Raw genomic sequence first — 14468 nt, 5'->3', positions numbered from 1 at the left:
CCTATTTAATGTGACCGGCTTCCCCTGCCTGTATAGTATAAAGAAACTCTGGCACACTAAAGTGGCTTTTTAAAGATGGATATTATTTTATTTTTCTTATTTTTCATATATTTTCCTTTTTTTTTTTTAGGACAATTAGGATAGGTCATGTCTTTTTTCTTATGGACAGAAGGGATGAACTCTCTCAGTTTGCCACCATTTTCCTTTTTTTCCTGTTGGTTCTTTATTTAGATGCTTCGTTTTGTATATATATTTAGAAAAATACATACTAGATGAGACATCCTATATATATATACTGCGAAGGCTTTCACGTAGTTAATATCTTATATCCATACAGATATCTGTATAGATGGTTGGATCCTATATATTGTATAGAATATGATTCTCTTATGTATCATGTATTGTTATGGTTCTTGTTTTATGTTTAAGTTCTATTTATTTGTATATATTGCAGAAAGACAGATGTCCCTTGAGAAAGGCTAAATGTGCCGAAACGTTGGGAAAATTTCACATATGTCTATCGTATAAATTGCAGAATTTTTTGAGTGGAATCCTACCATCATATATATTTTTTTAAATAAAATAATATCCATCTTTAAAAAGCAACTTTAGTGTGCCGGAGTCTCTTTATACTATATTGGACTTATTTTCTCCAGAGCACCTTCCTCTTGACAGTGAGCACCCTTATAACCTTTTTTTTCCCCTGCCTGTAGACACATCGCGCATCTGCTGCCGGGATCAGCCAAATGATTCACTGCGCCTGCGCGTAATTCATGCAGGCGCAGTAAATCAGACCGCCACCATCTTTGTGCAGACAGATAGCGGCGGTCACATTAAAACTGCGCATGCGCTCCTCCTGTACAAAGATGGTGGCGGTCAGTGAATCATTCGGCTGATCCTGGCGGCGTGTTCGTGACGGTGTTCTGCTGGTGGTGCATGTGTGTGTGTGGTACGTACGGCGTATACAGTGTGTGTGTGTGGTGCATATGGCATATACAGTGTGTTTGTGTGTATGGTGCGTACGGCATATACAGTGTGTGTGTGTGTGGTGCGACGGTGTTCCGCTGGCGGTACCGCGCAAGAGGCTTGTACCACCAGCAGTTTCCATATTGAGACACATATATTGTCCCAATATGGCGGTCGGTGAACTTCCGCCGCTTGGAATTCTGGGATCCGGACACATCTGGATGGAACAGGATGCGAAGACATTACAAGGTAAGTATATATTAAGAAGATGTGTGTGTCTCTGACATCTATATATCTATGTATTCTATGTGTATATATCTATTCTATCTATGCTATTCTAACCCGTCAGTGTGATTTTACTGTATGCGGCACATGAATTACCGGCTTTTGAAAGAACACCGGTGCGTAAAAATCGGACAGCACTCGCATGGTCCCAGTGCAATGCGATTTTTTTCTCGCACCCATAGGCTCGCATTGGCGAGTCTCGGATGATATATGAGATAATAACATGCTGCAATTATACATGCACGTCGAATACGCCTGGGAAAAAATACGGTGATGTGAGCTGCCCCATAGATTAACACTGGTCCGAGTACTATGCGATGTTTTGATGCATGTTTTCCACTACTTTATGGAAGTATTGTGTATTGGGCAGTGTTGGGCACACGCATATGGAGGGAGTTTTGTGTATGGTTTTAATTGTTTTTATATGTTACCAATAAAGCTTGGTTGACTTATTATAACATTTGGTGGTGTGCATATATTATAGTGGCTTTTCTTTTCTTGTTTATTATCTGCTCTGCGTATTAGCCATTGTTTTGCACCCCCAATATATATTTATTTATTTGATATCATTGTGGTGCGCCAACTAATTTTTCTATGATGCGCGATGTTTTCTAGCATAGCACTCATCAGGATTCTACGGTAGTGTCACCCCCGCCTAAGGCAAAGTACAGAGTCAGTAGCTGACTGAATGTGAACTTGTTCGTCAAAGATTCTACCGAAGGTGATCAGGAGAGAAGGTAGAGAATACATCAAAGGATCATCTCTTTCACATGGTGTCCAAGCCTACGCATCTCCAGATAATAAAGAAAAAATATAAGCTACTTTCGACTGGTCAGAAAAAAGTTGTTGGGGACAAAGTTCAAAATGCATGGTGCAATAGTTCACAAAACCCCAGCAGACTTTAGAGTCTCCATCAAAATTCACAGGAGTAGGAAAAAGTGGAGATGCTCCCCAATATGAATGTCCCAATTTTATGATAACAGAGAAAGGGCCAATATTGTAGCACAAATTAGAGATACGTATATACAGTAAATCATGTCTAATAGAATTTATGTAGATAGTGAAAAAACACTATAGCTATCAACATATAACTCGTATACTAATAAGCGGGATAATAAGTGTGATATATATTGGTACAGCTTACTAACAGTGTTCATTTGGTCTATACACATCAATACTTTGTGCTATGTTATGTGTTATGACCTGGTGGTAAGGACAATACTGGACCTAGTGGGTAAGAGCACACGGAATGACCTGATAGTTACTGATAATAAAGGACAAGCTCTGGGACGTGCTGACCGCAATCCCTAATCCTATCACACACACTAGAAATAGCCGTGGATTGCTCCTAACGCTCCCTATGCAACTCGGCACAGCCTAAGAAACTAGCTAGCCCTGAAGATAGAAAAATAAAGCCTACCTTGCCTCAGAGAAATTCCCCAAAGGAAAAGGCAGCCCCCCACATATAATGACTGTGAGTAAAGATGAAAATACAAACACAGAGATGAAATAGATTTAGCAAAGTGAGGCCCAACTTACTGAACAGACCGAGGATAGGAAAGGTAGCTTTGCGGTCAGCACAAAAACCTACAAAAAGACCACGCAGAGGGCGCAAAAAGACCTTCTGCACCGACTAACGGTGCGGAGGCGCTCCCTCTGCGTCCCAGAGCTTCCAGCAAGCAAGACAACAAAACAAAATAGCAAGCTGGACAGAAAAATAGCAAACCAGAGAAAAACTAGCAGGCACTTAGCTTCTGCTGGGAAGACAGGTCACAAGAACGATCCAGGAGTGAACAAGACCAATACTGGAACATTGACAGGTGGCATGGAGCAAAGAACTAAGTGGAGTTAAATAGAGCAGCCAGCTAACGAATTAACCTCGTCACCTGTGGAAGGAAACTCAGAAACACCCACAGCCACCAGAGGAATTCCATGGATAGAACCAGCCGAAGTACCATTCATGACCACAGGAGGGAGCCCGACAACAGAATTCACAACAGTTATGGCTGTTCCTGTTATCTCTACTGAACCGCCAATATTAGAGATACTATATATGACAGCTTTTACATGCTGTATAACATTACACACTAGAATTATTCTATTACCGTTTCATAAACCTTTGTTTTTGTGCTCGGTTGTCATGTTTCTGGTTTCTCATATTTGAGAGCCATCGTTTCTGATTTTAACTTTTCAATTATTTAATTATATCACTTCTTTAGTGAACCTTGGGAATTTTGTGCAATTATGCTGACACCCTAATAAATCTTCTTGCCTACAATTGATACTAGGCTAAAACTGAACTGTTTGGTGTCGGAAGAGAGGGAAGAGCCCAGTAGACAAAACCAACACTTTTTTTCAGCTAGTGTCAAGCCTGCTAGTGGCAGAATGTATACCCATGCTATTAAGGAGTATTCCCTTTTTCAAGCATTCTCCTGTAACAATATATTCTTATAGGGAAACACAGCATTAACAAAAGGATAAGTGAACAAAAAACACCAAAAAAAAAATGAAAAAATGCTTCTAAGCAGCCGTGAACTACATGACTTTTTTTTAAAACAATGCTTTATCAAAACTGTCTGAAAGAAGAAGCTGGCCATACGTGTCAGAAAGATGTCAGTCAAACATTGGTTCAGTGCACAGTTCTCTATTCTGACTCCTCCATATACATTAATTTGTTTTCAAGGTGAAAAGAAGAGAAAGCCACTGCCAAAAATGTTTGCCAATGGCTAATCTTCCCTGAAAACAAAAGGATCTAGCATTGAAATGCCAACTGCTGTTTGACAGGCTTTCAGATTACATGTATTAAGGCCTTGAAGGCTCATCCGGTCTTCTGCCAAAAGTTTGCAGTCACTGCAGACTGCAGATTTCTGTATCTTGAGAGCAAGCAGTGAGTGCACTGTCAGGATTCCACTAGATTGTCAGTGAGGACGGGCAGTCATGCGACTACAAATATGCAATTTGCACCGGCCGACTAGACATGCTTGGCTTCTCTTAATTCACTTGCATTGAGAGGAGCAGAGAAAGTCTAGTCAGAATGTGACCACCCGCTCTCACAGGCAATACCGGTGAATCCTGACAGCGTTCACAATGCACGCTGTCATGACTCAGAGATCTGAAGTCAGAGTGATTGCAGACTTATCAGAAGACCCAACAACCCCTTTCAAGAATCCTTCCTATACACAGGCATAATGATCACTGATTGATAGAGATGAGCAAATAAATTTGCAAGACCCTCGTGTAACAGGCACATCAGTAGCCTTGCAGCCCTGAGAACCACCTTCTACCTTCCAGAATCTTAGGCACCTTTTCGGATTTCTAGGTCTGGCATGATGTCATTATTGTGGTGTGACACGTGCAAACATTTTGCCAATATATTCACTCATCTCTTCTGACGAGATAGGAAGTCAATCGCAGGTCATTTTTATGCTCACGTAACAAGTGCACTCAACAATCTTGTATTTGTTCCCCCTTGATCAGGTTACAATGGGCAATCGTCATGAACAGATGTTTGCCTGATTCCAGTCACACTTTTTGCTCGAAGTAAGACAGACATCACAAAAGAAAAAAAAATAAAGCTTGGTGACAGCAGCCTTCCACATCATACATAGCAGCTGACACTAGAGTGGTCCTTACCTGGGGTTCCCCACAATCACACTGCTCCCCATTTTCAATGAATTTATTACCACACACGGGGGGAGTCAGCACTTGTGAGGTCTGCGGAATATTTAATAAGCAGTCTGGAAAGTAAGTATAGATGAAGCTCCTCATGTCTGAGGTGCTGCAGCTGGAGAAGGCGAGCGGAGGCGGATAACTGGAATGATAAAAGCACATGGGATTATATGGGTGACTGATAGTGACTGCACAAGATCTGCAGACAACGGTGCTATCCACGAATCTGCAGGCTGGGAACTCAGGGGCGCACCTAAAAGGTTTACTAAGAAAGAAAAACAACCTTTAGCATATGTGAAAAGTACATGAGCCTTATAGAAAAACTTTAAAAGGGATCACACTGAATATTGACCCTTATCAACAAGTCTGGTGGCCCAATGGTAGGTGTAATGTCTGCCATCCATGACAGGATCACATGTGACTGAGTTTTGTATCCATAGCTGCCTTTATTCTGTAAAAGGGTAATCTTACTAACAAGGGTGTTTCATAGTCTTGAACCTACAGCCTACTGGAGAAAGGTGAGCAAGATTTGTTAAGATTAGCACCCCTCTTAATAACTCAGTCTTATGTTTTCAGTTGCCTGTGGGCCAGAATATTAAAAGAAATTTGTCAGCAGATTTTCTCTATGTAATCTGACAGCAGCATCATGTAGATGCAGAGACCCTGATTCCATCAATGTATCACTTAAGGGTAATCTTTCAGCAGGTTTTTGCTCTGTAATCTGAGTGCAGCATGAGGTTGGGGCTGGAACACTGATTTCAGCAATGTGTCACTTATTAGGCTTTGTGCTGTTTCAATATAATGAAAGTTTTATAACCAGGAGATTATCACTGCCTGCAGTACAGTTCAAGTGAGTCCTGGTCTAACCACACCCCATCCTCTGATAAGCAGCTTATTATCAATAGACAATTTACAAAGAAATATGTGGTGTGGGTGGGGCCAGCTTCCTGAGCTCTGCTACATTTAAAAACTCTGATTCTGCCACAACTTTTGCCTCCAGTAAATTAAGTTCTATATTGTTGGAATCAGGGTCTTTTTCCCTACATTATGCTGCTCTTAGATGAGGCAGCAAACAACTGTGGTCGGCACTCATAGCAAGCCTGCATTTCTGCTGCATAGCAGCAATCTGATGATCGCTGTTATGTAGCAGAGCCGATCGAGTGGTGTCAGCTTCTAGCCTCCCATGGAGGCTACTGAAGCATGGCACAAGTTAAAAAAAAAGTTTTTAAAAATATGAAAAAAAATATATATATAAAAAGTTCACCCCCCTTTCGCCCCATCCAAAATAAAACAATAAAAAAAAAAAATCAAACCTACACATATTTGGCATCGCCGCGTTCAGAATCACCCGATCAATAAAAAAAAGCATTAACCTGATCGCTAAACGGCGTAGCGAGAAAAAAAATTAAAAACGCCAGAATTACGTTGTTTTGGTCGCCACGACATTGCATTAAAATGCAATAACGGGCGATCAAAAGAACGTATCTGCACTAATGTGGTATCATTAAAAATATCAGCTCGGCACGCAAAAAATAAGCCCTCACCCGACCCCAGATCACGAAAAATGGAGACGCTACGGGTATCGGAAAATGGCACTTTTTTTTTTTTTTCAAAGTTTGGAATTTTTTTCACCACTTAGATAAAAAAGAACGTAGACATGTTTGGTGTCTATGAACTCGTAATGACCTGGAGAATCATAATATCAGGTCAGTTGTAGCATTTAGTGAAGCTAGCAAAAAAGCCAATAAAAAAACAAGTGTGGGATTGCACTTTTTATGTAATTTCACCGCACTTGTTTTTTTTTTCCCATTTTCTATTACAAGACATGGTAAAACCAATGGTGTCGTTCAAAAGTACAACTCGTCCCGCAAAAAATAAGCCCTCAAATGACCATATTGACGGAAAAATAAAAAAGATATGGCTCTGGGAAAGAGGGGAGCGAAAAACGAAAACACAAAAATGAAAAAGGGCCGTGGCGGGAAGGGGTTAATTTACTGGGTGCAGTAGTTGTGATAGAATTACAATTTTCTCTGCTACAGATCAAGCAGAACCTGGAGTTCTGAGCCCTGTATAGCCGCGCCCACACCACTGATTGGCTGCTTTCTGTGTAAACTGTACAGTGCCTTGCGAAAGTATTCGGCCCCCTGGAACTTTTCAGCCTTTTCCCACATATCATGCTTCAAACATAAAGATACCAAATGAAAATTTTTGGTGAAGAATCAACAACAAGTGGAACACAATTGTGAAGTTGAACGAAATTAAGTTGAAGGGGCCGAATAATATTGCACGCCCCACTTTTCAGTTTTTGAATTTCCACAAAAATTTCAAATAACCAATAAATTTCGTTCAACTTCACAATTGTGTTCCACTTGTTGATTCTTCACCAAAAATTTACATTTGGTATCTTTATGTTTGAAGCATGACATGTGGGAAAAGGATGAAAAGTTCCAGGGGGCTGAATACTTTCGCAAGACACTGTATATTGACTGAAAGCTGCCAGACACCTAGTCCTCTAGTGATAATCTCCTGCTGATCAAACACTAATTTTATTGAAACAACAAAACACGGCCTAGTAAGTGACACATTCCTGGAATCAGGGTCTCTGCCCCTACATCATGCTGCTCTCAGACTACATAGTAAAAACCTGCTGACAGATTCCCTCGAAATCTAGGTCAACAATGAGCTGGCATAGATTTCACTAATAATGTAATAACTAATCAACATTAACAAAAATATAATCAATTCTCTTTAATCCAGAAGCATCTATAAGGCGTGGGATGAATTGAAGTTGATGCTTTTACCTGAGGATTGGAGTCATGACACAGGCTGGAGCTCCGCATGTGCAGCTATTTAAGTCATCATGATACATTCCTAAGTTATGACCCATCTCATGTGCGACAGTGGAACCAACGGAGGCAGCATTAGTATTGTGATCCTGGGGGGAAAAAATAGCTAGGTAACTAATGTGATTGATGAGAAAAAAAATATTCAGGGTTACAGTAAAAGTATTCTTAAAAATAAAATGAAAAAAATAATAGATTGGACCCGTCACACTACACATGCTATTCACTAAACCACCAAACCGATAAAAACAAAGTGAGCAAATAACCTGCAATAGATACATAGTAATAGTGCAGGAAAATAATATAGGGTACTTATTTAACATAATTTTGATTTAAAAAAAAGTAAAACCCATCAACCATGTCAAGGTGACCCTATTTGGGATGGTCCTAACCTCTAGTATTAAAATATTTTCATATGTCAGTAGACATTACTGTGAATATAGAAACAAGAGTCCTTTTCTTAAAAAGAATTTTATTTATTCAGACATCTTCATCAATAAAAACAGTACATGAGGGGGTAACCCCACCGCCTGATGCGTTTCGGACCCGTTAAAAATGGTCCTTCCTCAATATGGGGTATTGGGGGCTAGCGTGATAGGAGACAGTATGGGAATCTGAGAGGGGGATATGTCAGAAGATAGTATTGGTGGAATATTTAGATGAAGGAAAAGTGGGAGGAGGCACAGTGTAGAGCCTGAGTAGTGTGTAGGGGCAGAATAGAGAGGGGGCAGCATTGGGGGACAGTATACAGAGGGGGGAGTGTGAAGAGGGGGTTTAGTATAGTGACTGGGCAGGGAGGGACGCAGTGTGAGCAGACAGTGTGGAGGGCATGTACCATAACAGGGACAGTGTGGGAGCACATTAAGTGCAATTATTTAAGGGCTCAGTGTAGGGCAGATATTTTTCCTCAGAGGCAAAATAATCACACTGTTATTTTTAAGCACACCATGTCGAAATGTGCTGCAGAAGACTGAAGAAGAGAGAAGTTTACATATACGAGCTGTTGACGTTCAAAGACACCATGGCGTCTGAACAAAATAAAGAAAAAAATGAAAGAGAACAACTCTAATTAGAGAAGATGTCACCTATAACAGGGGTGTCAAACTGCATTCCTCGAGGGCTGCAAACAGGTCATGTTTTCAGGATTTCCTTGTACTGCACAGGTGATAATTTAATCACCTACACACAATGATTGCAGCACCTTGAGCAATGCTAAGGAAATCTTGAAAACACGCATGGTTTGCGGCCCTCGAGGAATGCAGTTTGACACCCCTGACCTATAAGGTACCTGGATATAAATGTAAACTTGTGATACTGACTATGTCTCATCAGTACTGTGGTTCCTGTATGGTCCAAAGCCTGATGATGACTAACAACAACTCCCGGTATCACCTTACCATTGTTAAGAACATACTGGGAATTGTAGGTTCATGTGATATAATTGTAAATGGGGCTAACCTGACATTGCAATTGATTGATGTACTAAGCTTGGTGCTTTATTCATGTACTGATTGTGGTTCTGGTGTTGCATTCATGTACTGATGGTAGTTCTGTTGATGTATCCATGTACTTACTGATGGTGGTTCTGGTGACTTATTTCTGTGCTGCTGTGGTTCTGGTCATGTATTCCTGTACTGACGGAGGTTTTGGTAATGTATTTCTGTACTTTTGGTGATTCTAGTGATAAATTCCTGTACTGATGGGGGTTATAGCGAAGTTATTATTTACTGATGGGGGATATGGTAATATATTTCTGTGCTGTTATTGGTTCTGATTCTACACAGCTGTAATATTTCATAACTTGTAACATTAAAAGGGTTGTCAAGGTTTGTGTTGAAAGTCTGCACTCTATACAGTCACATAAAGTGGGTACAGACTCATCACAAACCTTGACAACCCCTTTATTTATAATACTAAGCACTGTAGCAGGCTTGCTGGTTCCATCTATCCTCACATAACCACTAATATGCGATATTCATACGTACAGTCATGTGACTTCTGTTCCTGCTTTTCTCAATGAAGCTGTAGTTTTTCACTGCCCATAAAGAAAATTAGGAAGAACAGCTTGACTGCATGTGACTGTCTGTATGCAAATCACATATGAGTCTTCACATGAGTACACAAACTACTTGAGCAGGGCTGGGGGATGTCATCATATTGAATTTTAGGAAAACCTAGATCCTTTTAATAACCCTTTCCAGCCGCGGCCAATTTCTGTTTTTGTGCTTTGTTTTTTTCCTCCCTTTACTGCTTTTTTTAATTTTTCTGTCGAAATAGCCATGTGAGTGCTTGTTATTTTAGGGATTAGTTGAATTTTTGAACAACACTATCCATTTTATAATGTGATGTACAGGAATGCCGGGAAAAAAAAATAAGTATGTTAAAATAGCAAAATTATTTTTTTACCTGGAAATATGACCTGGAAACATGATTCTCAAAGTAAATAGTATTACGGTCATACCAAACAAGTTATTTTTTTTTTACTTAAGTGGTGAAAAAAAATTGGAAATATTTTTTTTTTTAAATTGCTTGTGCCGCCATTTTCCGAGAGACAAAGTTTTCAATTTTCAGGATATGGAGATGTGTGAGGGCTTGATTTTTTTTTGTGTCCCAAGCTGATGTTATTAATACCATCTTGGTACAGATAGAATGTTTTGATCTTCTCTTATTACATTTATTTGCTCTGTTGAAATAGCCGAAAAAAACTATTGTGGCATTTAGATTTTTTTCCTGTTATGCCATTTACCGATTAGATTAATTTATTTTATTATAATAATATACTTAATCGACACCTGGCTGGAGCTCAAATAAATTGTCTCCGTTCCTATCCCCAACTTGAATAACGCAACCAATGTTATTTGCAAGCTCGGTCCAACTTATTAGTTGTTGTCTACACCAAGCTCTCAGCACACCAGTTGACAACTCCTCACAACTCTTCACACTCATATTCACACCTGGTCTATGCAATAAATGTAATACATTTCTTCAAACTTTCTCTGGTTTCCATTTACTTCTCTGTTAAACTGCTATTAACCGTTGCACTGCAGGAAGAAACCAGATGCCTTTACTTCTCTGTTACGTAGCTTCTATTAGCTATTGCCCTTCTGGAAGATAACAGACTGCATGTTCTTCTTGGCTAATCCTGTGTCTAACCGGATTGCATTCCTGTGATTAACGTTTTCCATGCCCAAAGATACTAGTTTCCTATGCAGTTACTGTTCCCATGTGTATCCGCACACCTGACTCTGATTCATCTGTGCTACCCGATCTACTTATTTGTCATGGCTACCCTGTTGTCCTAGTCGTCGTTGATCCACCTGTTTCTATCAAGACTTGTTATCCAGCATCATCGCCTCCAGATCACGCTCTTCACCCAGTCACCCAAACCTATGGTTTAGAAAATCTATCTCACCAAGTAAGCCCTTAATATTACAAGGGCATACCTTATTCACAGTTAGGATGAAGTTACCATGTGAGGGACCCTACTCTTTTAGGCCAAACTACTGCTTTAAGATGCTGAGCAATTAACTTCCACTTGTTCTTCATTTATCAGGGCCATCTCTGTATAGATATACATTGTTTATCCACAAAGGGCTACACATACAACCAACAGACTGTGTGGCCCAGCTGGAGAAACTCAACTTACCTGGATAACTCCAGCAGAATTTGCTCCACACATCCCAGACACAGTTGCAAGTCCGATTATACTTCCATCAAAGTCAACATTCCTAAAAAAACGAAAAAAAACTGTGCCTAAATATTTGGAGAATATGCACTCTATGTACCTAAAACTGTACAGTGAAAATATGTAATCAACAGGAATCCAGATATCAGGATTATTAAACTGGATTTTATCTTCCTGATTACTGGGAAAGAGTATTCCTATAAAAGCTTGTTTCCCAATTTTTGTGCAGTATAAACAGGCTGCCGATCACCCAACGAGCGAGCAAAACAGTTGTTCAATGGATGAAATTACTTTTCAGGCGAAGTAAAAAAATCAATCTGCTTGCCTAGGCTATTAAACAACCGCTGATTAGCAACATGTTTAACGCCGCAGGCCAGGTGATGGAAACCCAGCCCTGGAGGCTTACGTGATAAACTGGGCATTATCATGAGGTCTCCTGGGCAGCAAGTTCTGAATTCTCCATTCTTGGAATCTTTGCAGCAGCACACTGTAATCAGAAACCACGTTAATCTGATTTGTAGAGTCCCAGATTTCAATCCCAATGAGGGCGACAAAAATGTTGATGGTTTTATACACCTGAGTAGGAAAGAAGAGAGATGTCTTTATTAGAAACAGCAAAGATTATGAAGATATTCTAGTTTTTCCTGTAGAAGTGTAAATGATACCAGCGGCCTTACCTTATTCATATAGTTCACCACTCCAAAAAGATGCATTTTAACATTGTCTATATTGCGTCCATATTTATTGTACTGGAAGATAAAGAGTTATTAAGATGTGATAATAGTTGTACAAATAACTTTCTGTCATAAAAATTAGTAATATATGAACACATCTTAGAGCTTTAGTTAGGAGCGTACCCAAAATGGGCTCTACCACCACAAAGTTGCAAAAGAGGAGAAGAAAAATGGAATGCAATAGCAATCATTATATTGATCGGCACCGCCACAAGGTAAAAAAAAATTGTAAAAAAAAGCAAACCACAAAATAAAAAAAATGACAAAATATTAACCTAATAAATACCTATATTTGTGTAAAAATAAAACTAAACAAAAAAGTACACATATTTGGTATTGCCATGTCCAGAACGACCCAACCTATAAAACTGTCTCAATAGTTAACCCGTTTAGTGAACACTGTATAAAAATAAATAAAAAACAAGGCAAAAAACTATGCTTTCTCATCATACTGCCGAACAAAAAGTGGAATAAAATGCAGTCAGAAATAAAAAATGATATAGCTGAAAACGTCATCTTGTCCTGCAAAAAACAAGCCACCATACAGCTCCATCAGCAGAGAAATAAAAAGTTATAGCTCACAGAATATAAACATGGAAAAACAATACTTTTTTTCTATTGTAAAAAAATGATATAAATGTGGTATTGCTGCCTTATCAATTTTACCACAAAGAGAACGGCATAAAAAAAAAACAACTACAACTTCTGAACATCTGCTTTTGGTTCATTCTGCTTCTCAAAAATATTATATGCTCGAAAATAGTATCAATAAAAACATCAACTCGTCCCGCAAAAACAATCCCTCACATGACTCTGTAGAAGTATAGAAAAATTATAGCTCTCAGAATGTGGCGATGTAAAAACTTTTTTGCAAATCTGGCATCGCTGTAATCGCACCAACCCGAATAAAATCAATTATTGAACTGCTATTGAATTGTTCATTCTGCCCCCCAAAGATCACATATTTATCCTGCACTCTGCACTGACTGCTTACAACGGGGTTTCCATGTAAATCTCTGAAACAAAACGGAACCCTCAGCGGAAGATTCCCTATAATAAGGCAGATGGACATACTGTGGACGCCGTCTGGCCTATGATCTGGCGATGTCCGTCTTTTTAAGAGTGAACAAAAGAGCGGTAGGCCACAGTTTTGTGCACTTCTGAAAAGAAGGACACTACTGAACAGAGGCCAGTCGGAGTCCAGAGTAACTCTGCGGCCTCATTAAATTGAATGGATCCCTCAGGGATATCATCTGAATCACATCATTAATAGATTTAGCTGGAAACCCCAATGTAAGTTCTCAGCGTAGAGCGCCGGATAAATGTGATCCGAAATATTATGTAAAATGTTCGCAATAAAAGTTTAAACTCAATCCACAAATAAAGCAAGTACCCATTCAGGTCCATCATCTGCCAATGGAAATGTAGAGGGATTCCACGTTAATGGTAGTACAAAGGCTCTGAAAAAGCAAAATGGCACCTCACCCTCCAAAAGAAATCCAGCGAATTCTGTTCTCCCAAATCCTAATGCCCCAGTGTGCATAAACTGCAGTTAGCATTTCGTTTGTCTTTTCTGTAGCAATGAGACACACTTAATTTATGGGGTCCATCTTTCCAGAAGCACAAGCACAACATACTGGACACAACAATAGCAGATTTGCAATTTTCACTCAGCAACATCCATTGCTGCTTGTAGGTGGAAAACACAGATGGAGTCAAAATTGTCACTATACCGGTAAATAAATTCCCAGAAGGGCATAATTTTTAAAATGTGGTTACTTGAGAGGGGAATTCTGCTCTACTTGCACTTAGGGGCTCTGTATATGGATTCTGCAAACTATTCTACTATAATTTGTTCTCCAAGAGTCAAATAGCTCTTCATCTCTACCAAGTCTCACCGTGTGGCTAAGCAGTTCTGTATAGCCACATATGGGGTATTTCCACATTCAGCAGAAATTTGGTGACAAATTTTGGTGCCATTTTTACACATTTTCCCATGTTAAAATGTAAAGTCTGGGGATTAAAACAAATTTTAGGTGGTAAAAATATATTTCTTTTTCTTTTCACAGCCCAATGGTAAAAAAAATTATGTGACCTACCTGTGGTGTCAATATGATTACTGCACCGCAAGATGAATTAATTGAGAGGGGTAGTTGTAAAATGGGGTCTCTTATGCGGGTTCTGCTGTTGTGGCACCTCAGGGGCTCTGCCAATGTGACATGACACCCTGAAACCAGTCCAGCAAAATCTGAACTCTATTATGGTGCTTATTCCTGTCTGAGCTTT

At 39.5% G+C, this 14468-nt stretch overlaps 1 protein-coding gene across 1 annotated transcript in view; it reads right to left on the bottom strand.

Annotated features, from left to right (window-relative positions):
* The window catches only part of LOC138674622 (zinc metalloproteinase-disintegrin-like berythractivase), a 143903-nt gene that overhangs the window by 49560 nt on the left and 79875 nt on the right, over positions 1–14468 (bottom strand). The window contains exons 14-18 of the mRNA XM_069762438.1: positions 12126–12197; positions 11855–12024; positions 11410–11491; positions 7722–7855; positions 4885–5062 (exon numbers count right to left, since the gene is read on the bottom strand). Of these exons, the coding sequence (XP_069618539.1) occupies positions 4885–5062; positions 7722–7855; positions 11410–11491; positions 11855–12024; positions 12126–12197 (636 nt within the window). The remainder of the gene's footprint in view (positions 1–4884; positions 5063–7721; positions 7856–11409; positions 11492–11854; positions 12025–12125; positions 12198–14468) is intronic.

Source organism: Ranitomeya imitator, chromosome 4, assembly GCF_032444005.1.
Source record: "Ranitomeya imitator isolate aRanImi1 chromosome 4, aRanImi1.pri, whole genome shotgun sequence".
In the NCBI taxonomy this organism is placed as follows: Eukaryota; Metazoa; Chordata; class Amphibia; order Anura; family Dendrobatidae; genus Ranitomeya; species Ranitomeya imitator.
Note: the sequence above shows the minus strand (reverse complement) of the source record. Positions and strands in the feature narration are given on the sequence as shown.